We start from the raw sequence: 27,689 nt of genomic DNA, 5'->3' as shown, positions 1-27,689 counted from the left end.
AACTCCAGAACAAATCTGAATTTTTTTGTTCACAACAGATTTGACTTTGCCGAAGCCAAAACTACAACAATCCATGACATCATACCTTACCGCTTCCTCTACTGTGGAACCAGCATCTCTCCATGGGTCAGAGAGGCAGACCCTCTGACTACTTTTAAGTCCAGGCTTAAGACTTTCCTCTATGACAGAGCCTTCAGTCAGGACTGGTTCAGGTAGCTCTGAACCATTGATAGCTATGCTGCTACAGGCTTAGACTGCTGGGGGACACATCAGGTTACATGGAGCCCTCCCCTCTCCTCCTCTCCTCTCCTCTCACTACTTGTTGCACTTTGTAGTTTGGCCTTGGTGTCTCGCAGTCTCTCTGTGTTTCCACAGATCCACCAGAGCTCCATGTCTATGCACCAACCGCTGCCTGCATCGCCCCCCTACCCCCTTTTTCCCTGCTGTTAAACTGGCCTGCGCCCCCCTTCCATGAACCAGTCTACCATCCGGTCCCCCATCAAGCTGGCTTGCTCTCCCTGCCTCCCCTTCCAGAAGCTTCCTTCTTCAGCTGTTATTAACATTTCCATGTTTCCTCCATTCTGTGTTATAAACTGTTTTCTTGTCTGTACCAACATCTCCTGCACGTCTGTCCCTCCTGGTGAGGGATCCTCCTCCCCTCCTCACCCTGAGGTTTCTCCCATTTTTCCCTGTTAAAGGTTTTCTATGGAGTTTCTCCTCAGTTGATGTGAGGCTCTGAGGGCAGAGGATGTTGTTATGATGCCATGAAGCCTGGAGACAAACTGGTGGGGAAAACAGGCAACAAAGAAAACTGCCTTGCCTCGCCATCATCTCACCTCATCTTTGAGCTGGTCGTTATAGCGACGCTGCATGAAACTACCAGCTCATCATCCTCAGATTCCGAGGAAGACCTTCTCACTGCACCGCCCTCTGCAACATCTGCATCTCCTGCAGCTCAAGTTCCCGCTAACTGCTAACGTAGCGTAGCTGTGTGTCCTACTGATGAGCTAACTCCAGCTACACGCCTGGAGCGACGGAGCCAGCAGGAGCCGCCAGCTGGGCCTCCGTACCTGCACCACGTTAACGTCACGTGTCAGGTTGTGGGAGTTTTACAGCAGCGTGACGACCAACACGCTGGAAGATCCGTTACATTCCCAGAAACAGGAAGAGGGCCGAGAGTGAAGGATTCCTGGCACACGCACATTCACGAGTTCCCTCCGTGGTAAGATGAGAGAATGTCAATGTGGCCTGACAGCGAGACACCCGAGAGCCAATCAATCGATAGCTGACATTACACCTCACCACGCCACCAGTGTAAAAGTTGTGCATAACCAATGAGCTCGTGCTGGCCTCCGTCCTCCTCCTGCTCCTCCCTGGATACTTCATGTTTGCGGCTTCTGTTTCGGGGGCTGATTATCCAGCAGCAGCAGGAAGTTGTACGAGGACGGCAGATGAAATCTCATTCACGAGCTGATTAGCAGCGGTGGAAGAATGCGGAGGAGACGGAGATGGTCGCCGTGGTCTTTGGACACGTGACGGCGCATCTAAGCCGACAGCGTCCTCCTCCTTTAGGTTTTCTAAGCACCGACAGATTTTGCAAACCGGGCAAATTAACCGGCTTTGATGCGTCGCTCATCTCCTCCTAAAGAGAATCAGGATGTATTTACATCACCGGAGGAGCAGAGGAGAGGTTTAGGGGTCTGCGTGTGGCGTCCACGGCCAGAAAAAGCAGGCGACTGATCAGAGCCACTCGACGTCACGTGATTTGGGCTTTGTTAGTCACTCTGGCTCAATACGAGGCGCCATGACAACTCATTAATCCATTTTATAGATTTTGGATTTTATTGTGTCTAATATCAATTTGTATGACATCAAAGACAAACATGTCTGTGCCAGGAAGTACTTTCCTGTACTTGTACACACATTTATTGCGTACGGTCCACGCCGCCTCCCAGCCAGTGCAGAACTCAGACTCTGGAGTCCAGGTACAGAAGGCTGGAGGTGAGAAATGATTCAAATGGCTGCACTGAGAAACTTGAGGGTCATAAGTCCTGGGATCTGTACCAGGTCCCCGAGGCTAACAGCCCCTCTTGACTAAAGTCTGAAACACAGGCGTTTATTCGATGGCGTGTTACATCACTCAGCGCAGTTCCCTCTGTCCTGCTTCAGCACTCCAGCACCACCAACAGGTCGGAGGTGGAGGTGCAGCACTTCGATGAATGCAGACAAATACACCACTAGGGGGCGCAGCAGGACCCACATCTCCATCAGGATTTCGGGTTTGAATGTGCGGGAGGCTGACACGCTGGTGGGGGGCGGGGGGCATTTTTTTTGGCTGGTTCCTCTCGATCCCTCACACAAGGTGGAAATGTTTGAATCTGGATGTGAAGGACGAAAAAGAAACATTCCCTCCATGTGTGGACCTCTCCGTCACACGCTGACTCAGGCAATAAAACTCTCTCTCCTGTAGAAATATGCCGCCGCCGCGCTCGGCTGCGCCGCTTCCAAACACGTCAGTGGTATTGTTAGTGTTTACCTCTTCGTTCCTGCAGCGCCACCTGTCACCCGCCGCTCATTTATAAAGCCGGCGGGTTCCTTGCCCTTCCAAACAATGCCAGAACTATGAAACTTTGTTATATTTATACCAAAAAGAAATATAAATATTTGAAGTAGCACTTAATGGGGGGGTTTGTGCGTATGGTTGATTGTTACCTTGGATGAATCGGTTGTATTTACGTTGGGCTGAGTGATATCCGCCTGCATCCACGCCGGTTGCCAGGCTCTCCAGCTGAACTGTGTACACAATTTAGACAAAAATCCTGTTTATACTGCAGAAGAGGTGTATTTTGTAAGCCCTTTCTCGTCCCGCTTAAGACTCGATTGTGAAATGTTTCCTGCTGCCCCGCCGCGGTTGGGCCGGTCTCCTCCAACCGGCACATCCCAGAACCCACCTTCAGCTTCAGGTTTTCATCGGAACAATCAAGATTCCCCTCTCACACTATATTCAAAAAAGTTCTCTCTTTTTCCCTTAAAAGACACACCAAAAATGTTATCAATAAAATAAACTACAAATACATGAGCAAGTACATCAAATGTATAGAATGACTACACCTGATCGTAGAGGTCAGCAACAGTGCCGCACCAGGTGCCTGATACTTTGCGCGCCAGCCCTGCAGCAGCGGCTCACACGAATGTCATGCGTGAATATTGACACGAGTGTCTGGTGCTGAAACGTCTCACGACGTTGAGGCTGAAGCAGATTTTTAACTCTGAAAAGAACAAAATCCAACATTTTCTGAACATTGAAGACTTTAGAGGAACTCTGCAACACAACTTATCAACCACTGAACTTTACTACTAATTAATCCCCGAGTGGATGGACTCGTTAACTCGGTGAGGATCGCCGTTGATACTGATTGGCGGGATAATTCAGCGAGCCTCCGTGAAATGTCGACCACATGACGCCTCCTCTGTAACCCGCTCTGGACTTACAGATCTTTGAAAAGGAGGCAATTTGCGATTATCACGGCCTGATCTGTGTGCGGATGAGTCGACACAGATGCCTGGTGTTGTCGTTAATCTCCCCCGAGTGGCTCGCGTCTCGATGGCATCCATATGCAGCTTTTAATTTCTGCACTTCAGAACTGCAGGGGGATAAAGATAGCTTTTGAAGATTGCTTTTCATGTTTGCTACGAGCGTCTAAGTGTAGTGGAGGAGACGTGGACGCTTCTCTCTTTTGTGGCGCAGTTCGGCTTCTAAAAGGAGAAGTCACTCAGAGGCGTCTAAAAACGTCTGGCAATTTCCTGCCATTGTTCCACGCTAACAAGATAAACAGCGAGTCAATCAAGGCTGCTTCCCAAAAGGTGTCAGATTTACTAAATTACATGTGCGTCGATGGAAATAGTAATTTTGTGGAGGGAACTTCATCGAGCTGCCAGCTGCTTCGGACATTTTGACATTTCTGCAGCGAGCAGTTGAAGGTCCAGCTCTTCTCACAGAAATATGCCTCCAACAAACACGTTATGCGATCCCTATTGTAAACGCTTCCCTTTCAACTGCCATCCAAATCAACTGGGCCAAAAGGATGTGGAGCTTTCAGATGGCACCTAAGTGCTGTATCACATAACCAGCGTGCCTTTTTATGGATTAACAGTTTATTCCTTTTGCTGGAGCCACACCAAAGCGCCCCGGCGCTCTGTAAAATATACTGCTGAATTATGAGTGTGGCCTCCGTCCAAGAGCCTGTGGCCTTCCTGTTTATTTGTACGGCGGTGCAGGTCGGCGGCGAGGTGGGGTCGGACCCGTCCAGCTGAGCATGTGTAAACACTCATCCTGGGTGCTGTGGTGGAGTTCTCCTTCCGCCAGGAGATTTTTTTCACCCACCATTGTTTTTAACAGAGAAACGGCCTCTTAAAAACATTGGCGGCTCTCCTGCGGCGCTGAGAGCTTTGTATATTCCTATTGACAAAATATTTCTGTGTTATGGCATGTGTGTACTGCCACTTGTATAAACTGCAGGAGAACATCTCGCACATTTCTGCAGATACCAGCCTCATGAGCCGTGTTTTCTTTAACGGCAAACATCAGGAGAGCCCAGAGCTTAAAGTTGCACCTCACAGAGGTTTTCTGCTCACTTCCTGGACGCCCGGTTAGTTTACAGGGAACAATCCCGTCATCCCGAAGGACAGTAAGAGCTCTTCTGCTGCCTCCACGTCCAGCTGCTGTTATTGTACATGCAGGCTACTGCACTTCTTACTTATCCACGTCAGTTCTAAACTGGAGTACTTTCCTACAGTAAAATCAGATTTCACCACTGTCGTTCATCGAAATTAGCCCAAAACATAATAATCGTTTGTATTGACAGGATTCTCGCTGCATCTGTGACGCCACAGTCACATGACGAAAATACCACACGGGTCCGAGGTGCAACCAGAGTCTGTAAACATGAGAACAGTTTCCCATGTTTTCTCCATGTATGATTTACGACAGTATTCTAATCATGACTGACTTGTTCCATGGAGGCGTGTGATATTTTACTGAGGTGAAATTCCCTCAACGTGCGACCAGAGGCGGATGATGTGGAATATTAGGAGAGGAACCTGCCGCTCTCAGTCGAATAACAAGTTTTAGCTCATTTTGACACTCAGCTGCAGCTTTGCTGTTCTGCTTGTTAGGAAGATCCACACGACCTGCTGAGCACCGGACGCAGCGGTTAGCAACTAGCTGGTGAACATGTGGCATGAGCAGAGCTAAGAGGGAAACTGTCAGATCTCAGCTCCATAATATTGAGACAGACGCAACTGCATGTAGGAAGAAGCCACCGGAGACTGGCGGGAACCAGGCCGGCTTGATTCTTCAGCTGCAGGACGTACGTGAGGAGCGAATATTAAAGATGTTAGCATCATGTTTACAGACCAATACGAGGGGAAGGATTACAAAATGGAAGCTAAGACTGCAGGACAGACGGGGGGACAAACAGTCCAACAGTCTCCACGTCAGTTTAACCCTTCAGCATAATTGTGGGGACGTTTTTCAGTGTGTCTCTGAGGTGCAACCGCTGCTGCTGCTGTTGTCAACACAAGTCATCCGAAGGCAAAACGTCAGAGACTTTGCGAGCTTCGCCGCAGCTCTGACTCAAAACGAAACTCAAACCTTTTCAGCCTCAAATTACGTCGAGCGGCTGCGACATAATGGCCGAGATGACGGCTGCAATGAGGACAGAGGTTGGGGACAAGCTGGAGCAGCACACATGTGCAGGGCGGCGGTTTAGGGAGCAGAGGAGGGAAGGACGGGCGGCGGTTTGAGTGTTGCCACTATGTGAAAGCTTCTCTGGGGCTGTCTGTGCCCTTTGACCCTGGTCACAGAGTCCTGGAGGCCACGACCGTCAGGGAGAGATGTTGCTGCTGAAGGGGTCTGAGCAGGATCCAAGCCAGGGTCAGGGGTTAGCTACATGTCCTAAAAGCAAAGTCTAACCTACTTCCACCCCCCCTACACACACACACACACACACCAGCCAGACAACCTGCCACGCAGTCCGTCCTCGTCTCTCTTCTGCAAAGTCAAAAGGCCAGACGAGAGACGAGGTACTTCTCCAAACTTTGGGGCATCTTCCAAAGTGCCTCAGAGTTCCCAGAATGCCGCTGATTCCAGCGTGGGCGTCTCCAGTGGGAGTCGAATCCCTCAGCCCTGCAGCTCAGCCGCACATTCAACAGGACCATGAGACAGTGCAGATTCGATTTTAAGTTCCCTGACCACTTGTTCACCTTCAATCAGGAGCAAAGAACCACCTCCAGTGGTTCAAGTTAACCAACACGTGTTGAGTGTTGAGACGGTTCGAGAATCAAAGCAACACTGGATCCTACATTTCCCACAATGCATCTTTTGGCTCGACCTCTCCTGCTTCATGAATGCCCTCGTCCTTAACTCTTCTGCACGTCAAGATCATGGAACAGACGAATGGCACAGATGCTGCAGAAGCAGCAGCACAGAAACACGCCATCCTTGTCACCAGTGAGGTCACCGAGGTGTCACAGGTCTCCTAGCAACCACAATGGTTCCGTTTATTCTTCAGCGCAAATATGGTTGTTCCTCTGGAGGTAGGAAGACTAAACCTCCTGCGTCTGGAGTAGTAGCGTCTAGTGTTGAGTACGTCTTCCACAGCGCTACTTACAGACCCCTCCTGCAGTCACTGCTGTTGGTTGTTCCATCGGGGTTTTTTTGGTCTTCGGTAGACAAAATGGCTTTTCTTCTGAGTTTAGTAAGTGCTGATGTAACTGTTACAGATGTTCAGTTCACACTCAAGAGTACTTTTATTCTGTATCTGCATGTAATTGTACTTTGTTAACCGATACATTATGTGTCTGCAGCAGGGACAAGAGCCACCCTGATGGTTCTGCTCTTTAAAGCTGTAGTGCAGGACATCTGTCTCCATCTTGTGGTGGCTGCAGGTACTACCACCAACTTCCTTCATACGCTTGGCTGCTGACGTGAGCGGCACACGACCCCTGAGATACGTCTCACAATCAGAATTTGATCCATTTGGCCTGATAATATCTGGAATGTGTAGAGGGCTAAATCAAATAAATCCAGATTCAAGTTAGCAGAAGGCTAACGGGAGCTAGCTACGGACACGAGCGCCATCTAGTGTTGAATACTGAGTTACTTAGCAACAATGAGTTACATGCGCGTTAGCCAGGGCTTGAATGCAGAGAACATTTAAGAAAATCTGATGCGTGTTCCCTGTATTCAGACGTTCTCAGCGCTAAGTGGCGTAGCGGTCTGACACCAGAGCGACGGCCCAACGTGCGGCATTTCCCACATCAACCCAACTACTTTTACAAAACCTCCTGATGAGGAGAACCAGGCAGCAAACTCATTTCCTGCTCGGCAAAGCGAGGTTGTGTTTCCTCGCCGTCATGAACACACACAGACGGAGGCTGGCTGGCCTGTAGCGCTGAGGAGACGATCTGCTCGGCTCAGGATCACCCTCCTCTTCTTCCCTCCGCCGCTCGCTGCTGGTTTGAAGTTTGACTCTGAGGCGCGTTAGAGATCTTATAGGGTTTGAAGTGGAGACACCAACAAGTACCCGCTTCTCCTTTCACCTCCGAGCGTTTCCACCCCCCGAAACAAAGCAAGCGGATCATCAAGTATCAATCAGATCAGGCAAGAACATCTCCAGGAGGCAGAAAGGGTTTGGCTTGGTTTGGATCAGCGGAGCGGCAGTGAGCATATTAAGGATGATGCTTTTAAAAACCTCCCTCAGACCTGATCATTCTTCTTCTGGAGCCTTCGAGCTCTTTCATAGCAGTGAAAACATGTCAGAGCAGATCGAGAGAATTTAAACCAGCACAGATCTTCTTCCTCTGCAGGAGGACAGGAGCCATCATTAAACACATCGTGAACGCCCTCAATTATAATAATCCTGTTAAATAATCAAACATTGATCTTTCAGGCTGTCATTAAAAGATCCTTTCATAGATTAACACTGTTTTCGAATCTCTCTGTTTTTACTTCTGGTGGAGTCAAATTTTGAACAACAACAACAACAACAACCACAAACTGAGAGGAACATTTTCAACCAGGTGGGCTGTAGGTGTTCCAACTTTTCAAAATGTGGCTCTGGAATGTGGACAGCGCCACCATCTGTCCACATTCAGGCACGTTTCATGGGGCTCATAACGCACAACAGCCTGATACTTGTTTCAGCTCACTACGCCGGCCGAGGACAACAAATGCACCAACAGAAATTGAATCAACCCTTCATCAATCTGATGCCAAGGTTGAAGTCCCATTCTTCATCTTCGACAGACTCACACACCGTGGTTTGATCACACAACCGTCACCCCAGCGTCCATCTAACCGATTCTTCTACCAGTGTTCGGCTCAGAAATGTCTGGTGAAAACTTCAGGTGATGAAGCTTCTCCTTTTCTGTAATTACTGACAACTGAGCAGCAGGCAAACTGATGCTTGGTTGGAGCTGAAGCAGCGTCCAGGTGAAGGCTCCCGGCAGGTGATCAGACCCTCGGGAGGGGACACCCGCGTTTGTCCGGCGAATAAAGAAGCTTCGTCTCGTTCACCGTGATGAGACGTAGCTGTATGTCACATGAAGACATGGCGGAGCCAAAGTTGGAGGTTGTTTTATTCATGTGTCTTCAGACAGAAGAGTCTGGAGCTCTGTGGCGTGGCAGGAAGTCAAGCGAGGCGAGATAAGGGCCGTATGGAGCAGCGGGGGAACTTCAGAGTAACCGCAGGACGCTCCGCTGGAGACAAATATTTCATCAGAAAACTTCCAGACACAGACGGGAGGATCCTCGCCGTGCTTGCACCCCGCCCTGCGTTTGTCTTTGCTTCGCCTCAACACGGCGAGCTGGTAAATATGTGTTTTCCTCGGCGGTGACTGGAGATGGGTTTCACCGCTTGGAATAAATCATTGTCGCTTTTGAAAAGCAAATATGTATCTGTTGCTGCGTTTGTTGACAATGTCGAGCATAAATAGGGAGAAAGGCAGGAAATGAAGGCGGCTGGCCAATCGTGGCGCCTGCTTAAGACCTTATTGCTTCTGAGTGCTACTTTACTGTTGCCGTATTTTGACTGAAATCTTAATGCAGTGAGGATTAGAGGGATTACAACATAATCTTGAATAATCCAAAGTGCCACGGACGGAGGAGCGCTTGTAATCACGGCGGAAAACCCGTCCGGAGGTCTGACAACATTGTCAGTCACGTTGAGGATTAAATATTTGCGGGAAAACTTTTAACTAATGCCCGCAAACCATCGCGGGGGGAAGAGAAAAGGAACGAGGGCCAGAAGGCAATTTAGTAATTTAAGAGACATATATCGGTAAGTGGTGGCCGGCTCGTCTAGCAGGACAAAGCCCAGGCAGACGGGGGGAGACAGGCTTTTTAAGCAGATTTACTCCTCCAATTTTTGTTTTTGATCAATGCTCGGGCAGGTTCATTACACATGGAAAGCACTGGGGGGGGCTTTGAGGAATGAAAATATTCGCACAAGCAAGAATCAATTTTTATTAGCTTTACTGAAACACCATCAACATGTCCATTAGCCTTCCCATTAATTTATTTCTCTCCCGACGAGGGGGGGCTCTCTTGTATATTTTAAGGATTATGTCAAGCATCACCAGAAATGATCTCTGGAGCTAAATAACCCAGATTCATCGACGTGAACCTGCCTGTAATTACAAGCCTTCACTCAATAACAGGGAGAGTGGGTTTGGGAGCCTTAAAAACACCTCGCTGAGTTCATGGTTTACAGGAGGAGGCTGGAGGCGGTGACAGCACAAAGACCCGGCGCAGGGTGGTTCTGATTTGAGCGCGATATTCAGGAACTGTGAGGAGGAAGACTCAAAGTTTTTTTGCACCACGTTGCTCAGATTATTGCTACGTGATGGAAACCACACAAACCACCTGGTTGCTCCTCAACTGAATGACCTTGACTGACGTTTAGAGTCACACTGAAACACTATGAAGTGTTTTTGGGACTCAGGATTGCAGGAAGAGCCAGCCACGTCTGTTTAGCCTGAAGCTAATGGCTAACAGCAGCTGAACAGTCAGTGTTGGTCCGAGCTCCTAAGCTCTTGTCGTCATTTTACTTGGACTTCAGACTGAAAACTTCCTTCGTCTCATCTTTGCTCCTCAATCAGCTCATCAGGACAAATGTTCCAGCAGCTGAAGTCTCTCACTACCTGGACGGAAAAAGATAAGGCCCAGGACCGGCCCTCCACTCGGCCTGACCCCCCAGTGCTGCCCCCCAGTGCACACGGCCATCAACAGCAGCCAGTCACAGAAGCAGATAAAAGCCTGGACGTGTGTTTTAGTTCACAACAAGACTGCTGCTCTGCTCTCTAAGCAGCCACTTTATACCAACTCCTCATTTCTCAGGAAAAAAAAAAAAGAAAGAAAGAAGCTGCCAGGCAGTTTATTTTTTCTGCCTTTAAGCCATAATGAGGTTGTGCCCCAGGGAATCAGTCGTGTGGAAAGTTATTAATGCCTCAAAAAAGGAGGAAGAAAAAAAAAATCCTCTGCACCTTCTGCAGCCGTGGCATAAAGGCAGGAAAAGACTGTCAAACAATTAAAGTGAAGTGAATTCCCCGAGACGGGGGGGGGGGGGCAAGAGGACAGGAATGGAAATGTATGTTTCCTTCAGGATGTGGAGGTGAAGCCATGAGCTCAATCATCAGCAACGCGTCTGCAGACATACAGACCTTTTAAACTGGAGCTCAGTTTAGATCAAACAAGCTCGGGGGTCGTTACTGGACATTCACCTCAGCTGACGAGCAGCTCTTCCTCCTCTCCTCCTCTTCCTCCTCGTACCACAATCAACGCCCAAGATGAACGGCCATCTCGCACAAACGAAACCAGCCTGAAGTAAAAGATGGAGGAAGGTGCGTGGGTGTGTTTATACGCTCCGTAACACAGAGTTGTGGGTCGTCTGTACTCATGACATCAGATGTGAGCAGGTCACATGACTACCTGCATTTGAGAGGGTGCTAGCCACAGGTTCTGCAGACTTTATCCACCCGTGTGGCCCTTCAACTGCCTGGTGTGGGTCACCTGTTGTGGCTCCTCCCCAGGTGGTGAGCATCTAGCTAGGGGCCGCTAGCATTAGTAGCTATGACACCTAGCTGCCTTCGGCCCTCCGCCCTGAGCGCGCCGCTACAGGTTAACGTCAAGGTCACATGAAGGGAAAGGCAGGTATGACTGGTTACATGCCGAAGGTCCGAGAGGGTCAAGTGGAAGAAGCTCCTTTCTGAGCCAACGCCACTTATCACTCGTTCTCGGAGCGCCATCACCCTTTAATCCAATTGTCTCCTCGGTCCCTGAAGGCAGCACTAGCAGAGGTATGAACCTCATATGACTCTGGGTTCATTTGCTTAGTTACATCCTCCCTCCCCCCCTCCGTCAGGGTGACATCCTCAGCGGAAGACGCTGTCACCATCAAAGCTCGGTTCCCCGACAGGTCGAGACCTGGCAAGTGCCGCACCTCATTGTCTCTCCTCACCTTTGTGTCTTCATGGACTGTCGCACTGGCGGCTGCTGACCCACAGGAAGTGGAGAGGGGAAAATAGAGTTGCAGGGGAAGCAAATCAAACAAGGAGAGGTGAGCGTCCGTCACATTAAAGCAACAGAGAGAAACGCAGCTGCTGGTTAGAATAAATAAATCATGACATCGTTTCTCACACTTGTTCATGGTGCTTCCTGGGGACCCGTCAGACGGCCGTCAGCCGGCCCGGTCCGGCTCTGGGGACCGTGACATCCTCATCCTTGGTCCTTTCAAAGATGGGGTCAGGAACAGGAATGGCTGACACTGAGGGTCAGGCTCCTGCTGCCGACGCACCGATCACTGGAGTTGCTGGACATTTTTTTGAGATTTGACGCGAAAGTCACGTGTACGAATCATGAAAACAATTCGTGAGAATTATTAACAGTCACGTGACTTCTGTTTGAACATTGTGACTAAATATTTGAGCACCTCTACGGCACAGAACTTATCAGAAAACTATAAGGACTGAAGAAAAACTGTATGAAACCATGTTAATTAATCAAAGTTAAAGGTTGAGATGATGGCGACAAGACTGCAAACTACGAGAACACCTCGCTGTGCGGAACACGGATTGGGACGCGTTAGGAAAATAAGTCGGATGAGAATTCGGCTCCTCCTGCTGGTCGTTAGACAGAATGCAGGTCTGAGGCCCTTGTCTGATCTCAGAGCTGTAGCTGCAGCACAATCCAGGGTAAGAACAACAATCCCTTCAGCTGCTCAGAAGTAAATGCGGTCTGGGGCGTTGCTGCTCGCTCGCTCGTCTCACCCATCAGCCCTGATATGCTGACAATCCCCTCATTAATCTGAGCAGTGCAGCCCGGTTTGAAGCTCAAGAAGCCTTCAGCCATTTCCCTAATGGTCTGCGAGGCGGCCAGCACCGGTGCAGCCGAGCGCTCGCCTCTGTTGTGGAGCCTGGATGGCACTGGAGGTCCTCTGACTGCGAGCTGAGGAGCCATGATGGCTAAGCACCACACCAGAGGCCTCTTTGATTCTCTTCTCTCAGCTAGAAAACAGCCGAGCCTGTCAGAGTCCCACATCAAGGTTCACTGGTCTGTCAACATTTACCAGCAGATAAAGACGGAGCGGGGAAATTCTCAGCCCTGGAGAGCACATCGCTCCGTCCGCCCAGTGTGCGTTTCACTGAGAAAGAGTGCGGGAGAAGCGAGAGAACAAGTGCTTAATGTGTCTTTTCTCAGCGACAGCAGACAAACACACATGCGGGTACATTAGAGCCCCCCCGGCCCGCCGATGAAAAGTGACGATGGAAAACTCTGACAAATAGATCCCGCCTCCCTTGGGCTCGCCGCATCTTCGGCCCATCACAAGCTTCTTCAGCTTAGATGTGTTTGGGAAGATTCGGGAGCAGTGAAGACGCCCCAACTAATAAACAACACAGGGATTTGATGGCTGATTTAGAAACAGTTGGGGTGAGAGGACGCAGCTTTAGTTCCACCTTCAAAAATACGCTTTTACTGAGGAATTTGTTTGCTAATTGGGCCACGGATGACGAAGAATTCCTTTTAAGTTCCTCTGAAGTTCGTCGGCCCTTTACGCCGCTGCCCTGCTGTCAAAGTTGAAAAAGTAACTCTAGAGGAAGTGGTCATAATTAGGCTGCAGCCAATGATGGCGCAAGCTAAGAGGTTACATAGCTTTCATGTGTCCCATCCAGAGATTCAAATAAAACAGAGCGATTCATCAAATACGTTCCTTCCTTTTCCACCTTTAAACACAAATAATCCAACTATGCGAGGACCAAACGTCCATACTCTTGAGGACATAACGTTAGCAAACATGCCAATGGTCCAGAGAAATGCAGCACATTCCTGGAAGCCCTCCCCTGAGTATCAATGCACATCCAGCTGTTACTGTCAGCAATCGTCCACAATCCTACACAACTTCCCTTCAGCTTTCGATGGAGGAACCGTGGAGAGACTCACTTCCCGTTGGACTACAGAAACACCTGAACCAAGCGGCTCTGGCAGACTGAACCCAACAGGGCTGATGGGTAACGTGGTCTTAAGTGCTCACAGCTGCTCGCTATCACAGATGGACGCCACAGTTTAACGATCAAGTTGGTGACAAAACCATCATTTTCTTGAATGTTCGATCAGTTTGAGGCCTAAAACATGCAGCGTTCCACTGTAAGTAAAATGAAGCTCTTCAGACACTTACAGCACTCCGAGGTGGCATGTGAGGTGCAGGTCACATGATCTAAGCAGTCTCCGCCATCATCTTCTGGTTTCCACATGTGTGTCACCTGTCGGTGCAATTACATTCGTCCGCCGGCCCGGCGACGCAGCCTGACTGCAGAAGACAAAAAGGCATCAGTCATCGTGGGTTTGCCGCGGTGTCACGGTCGCTTTGATGTCACGGAGATGACATGATAACCCCGCGGCCAGAGAGAGGAGGGAGAGGAAGGAGGCGTGGGGTTATTCACTCACTCACTCTCTCTCTCACACACACACCCATCCTGCAGCTCCTCAGAGAGCATGCTGGGAGTTCAGGACGGTTACCTCGCCAGTCGAGTGACGTCAGACTGCAGCTGAATCAGCCGCATGTCTTCGTCAGGTGATAAATTTAACCGTAATCACAGTTTCCTCGAAGCTGTACGACCGCCACGTATCAGCAGGTTGAAGGAGTCATGTGACATGCAGGAATCACGCAAATCTGAGATTAAAACGGTGCCATTTGAGCTACGTGTCATTTAAAGCTGTCCGGCAGACAATCAGCACCTTGACGGCTTCGTTCACAACCCATCAAGTTTACCCGTGAAATCTTATTTGCGCTCTAAAGACCGCACGTGCAACAGGAGCAGAGAACTCCTGAAATGCTGGAGCGGGTTGGTGCCGGTGGAACGTGACGGAGGAGGCAGGTTGGGTTTCACGAGCAGGTGTCTGTTGTTTTCCTTCCTCGAGGTTCTCACTGTTCCGCCACCTGTTCTCAGCGCCGCTCGCTTCCATCCTCCTGACGAGGAGCTTTATCAGACCCCACAGGAATGTACACCAGAGGTAAGGTGAGTCTCGCTTTAATTTAAATCAGAACGGCAGCGAGTCCTGCATCAGAGCCGGAGGAGGGAATCAGAGAGGGGCTGAGTCTGCGTATCTGAATATCCAGGATTCAAGGGGATTGGACAGGAGTCCATAGTTTAGTCTGCTGTTACTTCGTTCATCTGGGGAAAGGAAACAGTTTCTCAAACTAATAATCTCACAACAAAAAGTGAGGGTGAAACCTGAAAAATCAACCGACAGAAGTGTGACTGGCAACATGCTGCCTCATGATAAGCAGGAAATACAAAGAGATGGAGAGTTCTATGGAGGGTCAACGGACGTGGGGCCATCTGCTGAGTCTACACTGCTGGAGGAAGAGGGTCGTCTTTCTTCCTGGGGAGGTTTCAGGGCAGACTAGACATTACTGCCTCTGGTGGTGCTGAGCAGTATTACAGGATGAGGCCAAGCTGGCGAATTAGCGTTCTGTCACGTGTCAAAGGTCACAGTCGCCTCAAATGGACACTTTTGTCTTACAGAAAAAAATCCACTGATCAGTGAAGGGTGAATTAAAGATCTGATGGTGGTCAGAGGTCAAAGGTTAAGCTACCATGACTAGTTTAAAGCTAGAGGCCGTTCTTAGACCACCACCACCACGGCGTGATAAGCGGGGGTCGGCCTATCAGGAGAGGAGTTTATGACAGCAGAAGGAAGACGGAAAACATTTGTGACTGTCGGCGTGTCCGCCAACGTTCCCCCTCTCTGCTCCGACAAGCTCCTGCGTGTTGCGGCGCGGCGCTACACTTGTCAACGTATTTGTTCAAGCAACTCAGCCAGCGGGCCCTGCGAGGGCTGTGCACCGCTGCCTCCTCGCTCCCCCACGTCTTCTTCTTTAAAAAGCCGAGGCTCCTGCTTGAATGCTCTCTGTGTCCATGCTGGCGCTCTAATCCAGGGCCTGCTCTTCCTCTAAGCAGGGAGTTAACTTAATCCCTCTCATTTAGGCAGCTGCACTGCTGCAGAACTATGGCGAAAAAAAACAACTTCTAACTCTGTGACAGACACTTTCAGCTGTTGTGACGGCACCTCGCCACTCTGCTGCCTTCACATGTCCAGGCGCTGTTTTAATGTGGCTGTGAATAATGCATGGAGGGCAGCGAGCATGGCGGCGTACGGGAGGGTGTGCGTGGCCGGGACGATCGCTGCAGTCGCTGGAAAACAGACTGAGACGACTGTCAACGATAAATACGCCAGGAATGTTAATGCTCGCTGATAGAGGCCGACATCGGAGCGGCGGGGGGACTTCCGCTGTGGCGCGACTCAGAGTTCAACTCACCAGAGCTCAGTTGAAAATAATTTCAAAATAAAGGCTCGGAAATGGATGCCTGACATTCCGTCCTGGGTCTTGTCATCTGGGTGTCAATGGCGGGACACACACCGGGGATGGGCACACTGTGAGCCAGATACATCTGCATGAAGGCCTGAACGCGCCTTCTGTGGCTGCCTGGTCGGTTTCCATGGCGACCTTTTGGATTGAAAAGACGACCCAGCAGCTCTTTCCTGCCGAAGCTCTCCTGTCAAAATAATGCAGCGACAGTGAAGACGTCCAGAGGAACATCTGGCCGTCTGAGAGACAATGGGAACGAGCCGAAAACAAAGAGCGGCGAGGAGTGACGAGCACCTCTGACGGTCGGCTCAGGATCCGTTCCAGCGGTGAGACGCCGAGGCCTGAGACCTGTTGATGATGGGGTTTCCTGTCGGTGATGGTCATTTAGGGTCAGCAGACACAAACATGTTTTTAGGAATTCTTTCCCAGGGTTGGAAGAGTGGCGGCGCCAGAATACACACCAGTACATCTTCGCAGTATTTCAACACGGCAGCCGTGTATTCTGGAGTGTTTGTTCAATTATTTTTCTTGGGCGCTGCACCTGCAGGAGTGAACTCCTGAGACTCGAGAGCAATTAAGCAGCGCTGACGCCTGTTTAAACAGCGGCGAGCGAGACAGATAAACACCTTTTTAGTGCTCAAGGTAACAAGCAGAGGATGACAGCGAGAGGCTCGCGGGGAGCAATTTCCTGTTTATTTGTCTCCTGATTTGACCTCTCGCTTGACAAGGTTCCGGGGCTTATTACCAGATCTGTCCTGCGCTCTCATTGAGGCCCATTACAAATGTTCAGCGGGCTGGAAGTGCCAGATGTGGGCAACGAGGAGCGCCGCGTCGACGCCCCTGAATCCTCTGGAGGCGGGAAGCTTCCTGGATGAGCAGCAGGTTAAAACTGGCTGCCAAGTCCACGAAACCGCACCTCCCACCTGCACTGACGACCAGACCACTGCGTTCCTGCGCTGTTCTTGACTCCTGGACGGGAGAACCGTCCTCGCGCTGACGGATGTTGGCTATCTGGAGATTCACTCCTTAACAGACACCTCACTAACTTCACTTTTCCTTTGTTTCTCTTTTGCAAACTCACTTTAAACACTTGCGCAGCTCTCGGGAGGCGTCGACTTAGGAACATTTTGTTGTGTTTCGCGGCATCTGAGGACCGAGCGGCAGAATGCGTCTACAAAGTGTTTTGGAAACTTCAAATACGTCTTCAAGTTTGCTCGATCAATCTGATCTTTTTCCCGTCGTCCTCCCTGTGGAATTCCTCCATGCAGGAGGACTTTGGTTCTACTTTTCCTTCTTCCGCCGTTCTTCCAGAGATGCGTCGTTGTTGGCAGCGCTTATATAATAACAGATGGAAGCTAGAAATTAACACGCCTTGCCTCTCTCGTTACTCTCTTCTCTCCATTTATTTTTAATGCTGCGAGTGCGAGCGTCTCTTCTGTCTCTCGCCGTGTGTGCGTGTGTGTGTTTGTGTGTGCGTGACCCCGGCAGGCCAGCGAGCACCTGTCAGGAGTGTATCCACCGTGGTTGCGCGCCTAATTAGCACACAAGGAATTTGGTGGCACGGAAGCAGGCGCCATCGGTGGAAGACAAAAGTGTGGGGTGCAATTAGGATTTGTTGGCATGAGAAGAACACGACGAAGACTGGAGTGAGGAGGAGGAAGAGCCGGGGTCGTGCTGGCTGTGGGAGGGGAGGCTTGCATGTGTGGCCTGATACCACAGCACTTCTCCACTTGAAAAAATATTCTAAATGCGCAATTTTAATTTTGGTGAGTCTCAAAGCATCTCAACTGTGTGTGTAGCTGAGTGTTACTGTAAGCGCACTAAATACTGAACTTGTATTGTGGGGACTTCTACCCCCGTGACCGGCTGCAGTCTGGTTTTCCTCAGCACTGGATCCAGGGTCCAGCTCACCTCCAGGCTGCGGGTCTCAAACCCCCTACGACCACGACACACACAAGTTTGCCACAAAAGCAACAAGCGGAAAATCCTTCGCTACTTTAGCCACAAATTCAACTGATGTTGCTTGTGAGAAGCAGACTAGATGGTCAACAGTGCAGCATGGGTCCAACGTGCATGACCTTTGACCCCGCCCCCCCCACCTGCATGTACACCAGAATAAGCAGTCGAAGAGAGAAACACTTTCGCTTCATTTCGGGGGGAAAAAGTCATTTTTTTTTTTTACTTGACTGTGTTTGACAGCTGGAGTCCAAACGAAGACGTTCGGTCGTTCATAAATCAGCTGAAAGACAGAACGGCGTCACAAGTGTGTAATTTACATGTTGCCAGACCACAACAGTCCATCACACCCCCCCACTGCTTCCACATGCACTGCTCTGATTCCACACGTCTCCATGTGACCCTGCATTTCCTCCCACCAATCAGGCCGAAGATAAGTTCTTTTTTTTTGAGAGAGGAAGAAGACACAACAGATAAAAGATGAATAGGTGACAAGCGATGCCAGCGACTGCAGCGACTGTCATTAGCGGAGCGCCGGAGGAAGAAAGGTAGCGATAGTGACGAGGTTTAACTTTGTGTCCACCTCATGATTTATGCATCAACAGGACGGCTGTTTTCATGCCTAGATTGAGGCGACGGGGGGGCTGCTGGGAAGTTTAAAGAGCGGCGCGGGCTTCAAGGAGCCGCCGTGACCTCCGTCTGACGAGAGGGAATAGAGAAGATCACGATAGCTCTTGTGCCTACAACACTGAACGGGAACAAATGGCTCTTTAATATTTCCAGACGACAAAAAAAAAAAGAACAAAAAAAATCATGTTGATGAATAAAACAAGAAAGGGCCGCGGCGTCTTTGTGAGGCGGGGAGGAAATATGCAGCATGTCAGAAGCCGTTGTCTTTGTATCTAATGGCTGCGGTGGCTGTAATGCATCCATGTGGCCCTCACTTTAATAATTGAACAGACGTCAGGGCGGCACCTGCTGGGAGCCCAAATCATCGCTGCAGCTTTGAACAAACCACTGTGACATTACAGCGTCGGGCATGGCAACGCAGCGCCGGGGAAGGAGGGAAAAAAGGATGCATTCGAGGTGGTGAACATGGCCCCGGGCTACACAATAATGAGCGCGTCTCCGCCGAGGCCTCCAGATCCACTATTTGAAAAGTGTTTCTTGTCTTAATAAATCCTAAATGTGTAATTTACCCATAAAAGAGGAACAACAAAGCAGTTCCCCTCTTCCTCTCTGGAATAAACGCACATCTCAGGTGTAGACGCAGCAGACCCCCCCCCCCCCACACACACACAAATCATTGACATTCTCCATCTGCTTTTGCAAGAATTATAAAACCTTCTGAATCAATTACAACATCAATCGGGCTGAAATCTGATGAATATGTATAAAAGTACACACGCGTTCCTCTAATTAAACAAGGCCGTCAGAAATCACTTCACACGGGTCGAGCCAACGCACAGCGAGCATATATTAAGAAGCAGGAACTTCAGGAGACTCAGTTTCATCATTTATTACAACGCAAACGACTGGAAAAGTTTCTGAACTATAAATATCAGGCCAGTGCCTGCTGCTTGAGGGGCGGGGCCAGGTGATGTCACAAAACCTCCCTGACAATCTCTGACTGTCATCTCTGCCATCTGTGATCACCACAGGTAGAATTAAAACAATCCAGAATCCTGTCTGTCATCTCTATCTGTCATCTCTACAGTGACCTAGAATCCTGTCTGTCATCTAAATCTGTCATCTCTACAGTGACCTAGAATCCTGTCTGTCATCTCTATCTGTCATCTCTACAGTGACCTAGAATCCTGTCTGTCATCTCTATCTGTCATCTCTACAGTGACCTAGAATCCTGTCTGTCATCTCTATCTGTCATCTCTACAGTGACCTAGAATCCTGTCTGTCATCTCTATCTGTCATCTCTACAGTGACCTAGAATCCTGTCTGTCATCTCTACAGTGACCTAGAATCCTGTCTGTCATCTCTACAGTGACCTAGAATCCTGTCTGTCATCTCTACAGTGACCTAGAATCCTGTCTCTCATCTCTGCCATCTATGATCACCACAGGTAGAATTAAAACAATCCAGAATCCTGTCTGTCATCTCTACAGTGACCTAGAATCCTGTCTGTCATCTCTATAGTGACCTAGAATCCTGTCTGTCATCTCTACAGTGACCTAGAATCCTGTCCGTCATCTAAACAGGAACCCAGAATCCTGTCTGTCATCTCTATCTGTCATCTCTACAGTGACCTAGAATCCCGTCTCTCATCTCTGCCATCTATGATCACCACAGGTAGAATTAAAACAATCCAGAATCCTGTCTGTCATCTCTACAGTGACCTAGAATCCTGTCTGTCATCTCTACAGTGACCTAGAATCCTGTCTGTCATCTCTACAGTGACCTAGAATCCTATCTGTCATATTGACAGTGACCTAGAATCCTGTCTCTCATCTCTATCTGTCATCTCTACAGTGACCTAGAATCCCGTCTCTCATCTCGGTCTCTCATCTCAACAGTGACCCAGAATCCGGGACTTTGAGACTATCAGGAATATTGTTGTTGTCGGATGAACTAATTGTGTAATCTAGTCAAATGATGAGATTATTCCACATCACTCGGAACACCTCCCTTCTGCTTGTTCCCTCCGACTGGATGAGAGACTCAGATTAACGCCTGAAAATGCACCAAATCCCCACAGAAGAAGTAGAAAATCACCTCGGATGAGAATCATGGGGACCTGACAGTTGTAATGTTTGGTTTGTGTGTCTCTGGGCTGTTGCTGCGTCTGTTGAGACTCAGAGAGAAAGCAGGAAGGAACTGTGTGTGTGTGTGTGTGTGTGTGTGTGTGTGGGGGGGGGGGGCCCAGGGCTATTGCCCTCTCTGGACCCCCAACCCCAGGTCACTGAGCACCTCAGGTCAGCCAGTCCTCCTTGTGGAAGAATCGCCCGGCTACCGGATCATGCCAGGATGAAGGAGTGGGGGGGTGTCTCCCTCGCAGTGTCTTGTGTAATCAACATTTAGAGAACAGCTGGGGGGGGGGTTCCGCGTGTGTGTTTCCTCTCGTTCAAATATATTTGATGTACGTTTGTGGACATGTAAATGACCGCAGCCAGTGTGCAGTTGTGTGTCTTCCCCGCTGACCCTCAGTGCTCAGAGCAGGTTCACTGCCGGGGTCTTTGCCCGCAAGTAAAACTCCCTCTCTGGGTGTCAACAGGCCGGTCTTCTGTACAACTGTCAGAGTGAGGAAATTCACACGGTAGAAGAAGAAGCAGCACAGAAGTACTTCTACACATAGTTAACTTCCTCAAGTGTGTACTTTCTCCTTCTTAGCGGGCTGAACAGCAAGGTTTCCTGTGGCGAGACCAGAACACCTCGGCGCCTCTGACCATGAAGCGGTAACAGAGGCCACAGGAAGCGGCACAAACGTGTCGCTCACACAGCTTTTTGTCGTTTTTACGACAAAGTAATCCACGCGTTTTCTACGTTGTATGTTGAAGGTTTAGCTCGGACGACGAGAACCACAGAGGCCCGTTTCCACATTTGGCCAGAAGGACAACTTCCCCTTCATCACACAAAAACCTGACAAACAAAGCCTCACCTGGCGATTCCTATCATCACCTGAGGTTCTACACACCGTGCCAACATCGGAATAAATATCCATGGAACATTTCAGGGAAGAACCTGAACACCGAGTTCATGTGCATTGTTTGTTTGGGATCGATAAAGACTGTAATCGCGCCTGGTGTCACGCTAATGCGTCAGATAGCGGCGTGTTGTACAACATCTGAATCGAGCACCTGACTAATTACAGCGACGTTCGCTCAGATCAGCCTCCACAGAACCCGCGGCGACCCCGCGCACGGCCTTCCGGTCAGGAAGAGGAAGCAGCCTCATTGTTGCCGCTAGAAATAATCATTTTCTATAATTTCTGCATCTAAACAGAGAAAAACCACGTCAGGAAACAAAGCGGGGGCCTGCCAAGCTCCGCCTCCCTCGGCGAGGCCTATGAGAGCCTCCCCACGGAAAACGGCTGCCATCTAAAAACAGCTTCTGCAGCTGGCGGCTGCGGTGAGAGGCGTGCTTTCAGCGCTCGCACACGCAGTTGCAGTTTTACCGCCACTAAATGTATGAAATCAGGCTCCGGCTAAAAACTACAATTACAGGTGATATACAGATTGAAATCATAGGGGCCGCTTTTTTTGTTGAGGAAAATTGTCCTAATGAGCGGTTTGGCGATTGGTGGGGTGGAGGGGAGGGAAGGGTTGGTGGTGGAGGAGAAAGTCTTTTCTCTTGGAGTGTGTGTGTGTGTGTGTGTGTGTGTGTGTTGTGGGGGGTGGAGGGTAAACAGCTGCACCTGCTGCTGCGGCGTGCGCTGCCACAGTTAATGATATCGGATGATATCATTAGGCAAAGTGCTCATAAACAGATGTTGGAGGCGCTGCCTAAACAGTGTCAGCTGAGCCGGTTTGCATTTGGGTGAACGTATTATTTATACGGGGCAGTTAAGTTTGTTATGTTAATAACCCCTCTGTTAGCATGCAGGATGTAGCAGAGGGAGGCATCACGGTGGCAGGTGGGGGGGCGCTGGCGAGCCCCGGTGACGCCTCCGAGGCTAATGGGAGTTGTGAAAACGAGAGCAGCAACGCTCACCTGATCACATCACGCACACAAGTGTACAACATCTGAGATGAGACCAGTTTTACAACAGTCTGGGATCTCTTACTGGTTCACCGTACAGGAAGTCTGGGGGAATACTCAAATCTGATTGGCTGCCGGGTGTCTAAATCCCGGATATATGAACACTAAGCAGCTGCAGTCGAGCCGGTTGTTCATCAGTGTGCTGGCTGGGTGTAACCATAGCAACAAAAAAGTCGTCCGCTCTGTTAACTCTTTGTAACAAGTGGTTGCGTTCCAAGATTGCGTCACCGCTAAGAAAATCCTACTTCCATCCACAGCGTTAGCACGTTAGCCGGCAGCGATCCGTCAGCTGCAGCATCCTGCGATTCTGTTTTAAAAGAAACCAGGAAGTGAAGAGGGGACAGAGTGAAGATGATCCAACTCACCTGGACACGAGGCCTTGAAGACAGATGACAGTGTGGACTTGTATGTCAGCGTGCAGTTCATCTCAAATGGTCCCAGTGGAACCTGAAGCTGGAACGCTGGTGCCGGTTCCTACTGGACGTGGAGGAACTTTTGTGGAACGGTGTTCCTGAGAGGGGAGCTGAAGCAGAAGGTCACAAGCTCGTGGGATATTTCTAAAATGTTCATAAAGCTCTTTGACACACACACACACACACACACACACGCACACACACACGCTTCAGGTTGAGGAACGCTGACCAGCAACACACCAGTAAACACCAGAGAACTACAATTACAGAAGGAACTTAGTCACCTCCGTTTGTTCCCTCCTTCATGGACGAGTCCAGCTGGTGTGGAGGTTGGGAGCGTTCACAGGTGTGTTCACGAGGCTCAGGTGCAGCTCCTTGGTGAGCCGGGCTCCAGTATCTGCACCGCCGGCCGCCGCAGATCTCCAGTCCAGGAGGGGCCTTGGAAAAACAGCAGTTTAACTTCATTTATCAGACACAGAATCTGCTGGTGTGTCCCACATCGCATACTTCCACACTACATACTTGAAATTTGCAGAATACTCAACTCAAAATGGGAAAAAGCATGCGAAAATTGAGTATGCAAAAGTACCCGGATGACGGATGGGCCTGAGGACCCTCGTTTCATCGATAAAAATGGCGGCGGACTCCTGTGGTGAGTCGTCTTTCCATTGAATAACGGGGACACGGGTTTGAAAACCTCAAACGACTTGTCACCAACAGGTTTTGCTCAACAGACCCCACAAATATCCTCCACACACCGTTGGCCTTCAGCAGGTAGGAGGACGTGGCCGACTGCGGAGTAACGGTCCACGATGGCCGTTCACTTTGCTGTTTTACTGCTTCAAAAATCGCAGGTGGAAGGTGGCGTATTTAGCTGACGAAGTGCTAGCCGGTCACAAATTGGCGTAGAAGAAGAAATTGCGTCATTTCCGGTGAGTGCACCGCGCGGATTTACACGATTTCGGGTCGCACTGCACCCTCGAAACTCGCGCACTGCGATTGAGTACATAGTGTGATGAGTGTACTCTACTAGAAAATATAAAGTACGCAGTATGGAAGTATGCGGGTTCACCTCTAAATATCCAACACCTCCTGACTCACCTGGCAGTTCACCTGTGAGCTCATCCAGAGTGGAAACAGGACAGTGGCGATCACTGAGCTTCTTGAAATATATGATCAATAACTATTGTTTCTTTCACTCCTCCCCCCATCCTCGATGTTGAGGGTGGTGGGAGGAGCACCTTCTCAAGTCATCATGCCACAAATGAACACTATCATGTAAAACACGGTGGAGCAGTGGTCCTCCCTGTGGCCCCCATCAAGAAGGTTGTGGGTGGAGCAGTGGTCCTCCCTGTGGCCCCCATCAAGAAGGTTGTGGGTGGAGCAGTGGTCCTCCCTGTGGCCCCCATCAAGAAGGTTGTGGGTGGAGCAGTGGTCCTCCCTGTGGCCCCCATCAAGAAGGTTGTGGGTGGAGCAGTGGTCCTCCCTGTGGCCCCCATCAAGAAGGTTGTGGGTGGAGCCCCGGCTGCAGCACGGGGTCTTTCTGGGTGAGTCTCCATGTTCTCCCTGTTCCTGCTGGGTTCTCTCTGGTACTCCAGCTTCCTCCACAGTCCAAAGACATCAAGAGGGACCAGGTTAATCCAGACTCTAAATTGACCGTAGGCGTGGCTGGGAGAGCCAATGGTTGTCTGTCTCTATGTGTTGGCCCTGCCATGGACTGGTGACCTGTCCAGGGGGAAGGCTGCTGGGATAGGCTCCACCCCCCTGCGACCTTTAACAGCAATGACGATGGATGTGAATCTATAGATTTAGAACTCTGTTGTTTTTCTACATTTTCTATTTGTCGCGCTCTTGGAAACCTTGGCTGTTTACTCCCGCTTTTAGGAAAAAAAATCCAGTGAATTTAAAAGACATTGAAAAAGAAAAGTACAAATTATGGTAACATTAAACTTAAGTTTAGATATTCCATATCGAATTAACGTGAGAATCAGATATCTGTTGTTCAGCTTTGTGTCAGATGTCGGAATAAAGCCTCAACCTAAAAGATCTGCAGATGTAAAACTAAATGTAGGATCCATCTTACTAGCAGCTAACGCTAACTAGCCTCCATACACGGGGGGGGGGGGGGGGGGGGGGGCTGTTTTAGATCTGAATATGAGAAAAGCAAGGAAAGTCATGAAAGGCTTTGTTTAAATGGAAACGGAACAGATTGATGTTTCTTCAGTCTCGCAGCACCAGAACGGATGAAAAAGTACTTTTTCAGCTTTAAACTGAAACTGTATCAAATTGCGAGGAAGAGGAGGGGGAGGAAGGGGAGGGAGGGGAGAGGAGGGAGGGGGAGGGGTCCTCCAACACCACCTTGTAGGCGGAGACATCAAGACTGACTTTTAAACACCACTCATACACGTGTTAAGAGATTTATGTAAAAGGTTAACGTCCCCGTGTTATTCTGCTCAGGCGCAGCAGCAGCCCCCCCCACCCCCCCCCCCGACTGGAATAAAGGGGAACAGGCGCCCATTTCCCTGCCACCATTATGCTCATTTGTCCTGTCAAGAGAATGACAGGCCGCTTGACTCTTCCCCAGATACGACCATTAGGTAACGCTCTGTCATCTGACAGCCAGGCATTCTGCCGCTCCCTAAAAACCCCCTAATTATTTCCTTCACCAGAGACAGGCGGCGGCGGGTAGGTAATTTTTAACCTTTCACGTGCACCTGGGGAACCCTCCTCCAGGGAGCCAAGGTGCCTGTGTGGCATTCAGTCATCAAAACATGACCTTTTATGGCCGTTCGGAGAGCAGTTGGCACCGGGTGCCACGCGCCGGCTAATGCTAATGTTGATGACTAATTTATGCATCAGCCGACCGCATCTGCAGCAAGTTTAGGGTCGCAACAACGTGTGATGGAGGAGGCGGGGGGGGGGGCATCACCGCAGAGCAAGCAGAGGTGAAAGGCATTTTGGGGGAAGGGGGTGGGGCTTTGAGACACCCGGTAGCTTTGCACGACAGGGAATTGAGGGGCTAATTATGTTGCAGGGAATACATTCGGCGTGACCAGCGAGCCTTTTTAGAATTTGTCGAGTGCAATCTGACTAACGCGGCTGACCTTTACTTTTTAGAGCCCAAATTGCGGGAGACCAGAGAGCATGCAAGATGTGTGCATATTCAATGACCTAATTGTATTTTTCCCTTGTAAGGCTAAACGCTGTGCAGCACCTTTCCCCCGCCAAGAAAGCGGGAGGTCGAACGCACCTTGTTACGTGTAACACAAACGTTTCGGGGCGTTGACACGCCGTGGTCGGTTTGAACCGGTCTGCTGGCTGGAAGAGAAAAGGCAGCTCGCTTTCTTCCACTCAACCTGAGATGTTGCAAATGTGGGCTTGAGCTTGTTTTGGCACTTTAAAATCATAAATAATGTCTCAAGTACGGCAGGTTTCTTTGCTAACTAGCTAGCACCGCTACTGAGAGCTCTGCAGAGCTACAGGCTGACGTCCTGCAGCTGCTTGTAGCCACCAGCTCAGGGGAACAAGCTCCATCTCACTTGTGAACCGTAAACATGTCTGCTGACGTTTCTCTTGGACACGCTAACTTCCTGCTAATATGCCGCTGCTCCCCATCAGTTTGGAGAGTGTCGTACAAGAGGCAAACTTTAATATAGCACCTTTAATTAATGCTTTATTTAATTGTGATAACCAAATCGTAAAAAAACCCCAAAACAATCTTTTGCGAGACAGAGACCCTTCTCTGTGGATCCAGGACCTATGCTAGTTAGCTTAGCATAATGAACGGTGGGAAGTGTTGAAGCTTGTGTATAACATTTGTGATCGAGTCATTTAAAATGATGTCGCAGCAGTTTAGAAGGGGACACACGACCGCAACTGCTTTCCTGACTGGGCGACTGCTGCTGCTCCCAGACAGCATGAGGAGGATGAGCGCTGGACACACCAGCAGCCCGGACACTTCCCACCCGCCACCATTCATTGTGCTAAGCTAACTAGCCTCGGTCTCAGCTAGGTCTCTGGTGAAATGGGAAATAAAGCTGGGATGTGCCTCCCAGTGGCCACGTCCCAACATGATTGGCTTCGACACTTCCGACTTCCTTCTTTTCTCTTGTCGTAACTACTTCAGCCACTAGGTGGCATCTGTCACTTAAGGAGCAAGAGATTTTCTTCGAATCTGTTTTTTTTCCCTCTCGTTTTGGCTCCCACGCAGCTCTGCTCAATGAGTGATACTCCTGAAGCGCTGCATCACAAATGTGCCTGACTTTATCTCATGTATGCGGGAACAAAGCTCATGCCTGCGTGTGCAGAATCTGTTTGGATGCGAGGAAACATTTCAGTACGCAAAAGCAAATATGATTTTTCTTACTTTCTCAGGGAATATGGATGGGCAGCACGGAGAGCGACGGGACGGCAGACATTTATGTGGGAGCATAAAATAAAAAAGGCATGGCCTCGGGCGTCCCGGGTAGCGCTGCGTGTTTATAGTCTTCCCCAAATTCCTGCAAGTCCATCAATTCTTATTATCATGAAGCGTTCCTGCGAGCAGACAAATCGAGGTAAAGAGGGGGTGAGGGGGGGGGGGTCTCGCTAATCGGATCACAAGTAAGTGATGGCGTTATTCTGCTTGAGAAACAATTGAATCACGCCATTTGTGTCAGGCCTCTTGAATATTTACCGTCAA

At 49.7% G+C, this 27,689-nt stretch overlaps 1 protein-coding gene and 1 long non-coding RNA gene across 15 annotated transcripts in view; both read right to left on the bottom strand.

The window, feature by feature from the left end:
* LOC147272834 (uncharacterized) overlaps positions 1-24,982 on the bottom strand; it is a 39,854-nt gene extending 14,872 nt beyond the window's left edge. For 5 of the 14 annotated variants that reach the window (XM_086202422.1, XM_086202419.1, XM_086202445.1 and 2 more), the window contains exons 1-5: positions 23,598-23,974; positions 23,293-23,446; positions 22,961-23,118; positions 13,734-13,865; positions 2,713-2,793 (exon numbers count right to left, since the gene is read on the bottom strand). In XM_086202422.1, the coding sequence (XP_086058548.1) occupies positions 2,713-2,793; positions 13,734-13,809 (157 nt within the window). In that variant the 5' untranslated portion in view covers positions 13,810-13,865; positions 22,961-23,118; positions 23,293-23,446; positions 23,598-23,974. Of the gene's footprint in view, positions 1-2,712; positions 2,794-13,733; positions 13,866-17,762; positions 17,838-22,960; positions 23,119-23,292; positions 23,447-23,553; positions 23,975-24,109 lie in introns of those variants that run through there. The other 9 variants (XR_015112618.1, XM_086202492.1, XM_086202486.1 and 6 more) reach the window with 7 other exon arrangements.
* A 200-nt stretch (positions 24,983-25,182) lies between these two features.
* Positions 25,183-27,689, bottom strand: part of LOC147272833 (uncharacterized) — a 168,323-nt gene continuing 165,816 nt past the window's right edge. Inside the window, exon 11 of the long non-coding RNA XR_015112630.1 lies at positions 25,183-27,689. This exon is cut by the window's right edge and continues 741 nt beyond it. This is a non-coding gene — a long non-coding RNA (uncharacterized LOC147272833).

Source organism: Aulostomus chinensis, chromosome 1 (assembly GCF_037954235.1).
Source record: "Aulostomus chinensis isolate RoL2024-O1b breed Wild chromosome 1, RoL_Achi_v1.0, whole genome shotgun sequence".
Classification (NCBI taxonomy): Eukaryota; Metazoa; Chordata; class Actinopteri; order Syngnathiformes; family Aulostomidae; genus Aulostomus; species Aulostomus chinensis.
Note: the sequence above shows the minus strand (reverse complement) of the source record. Positions and strands in the feature narration are given on the sequence as shown.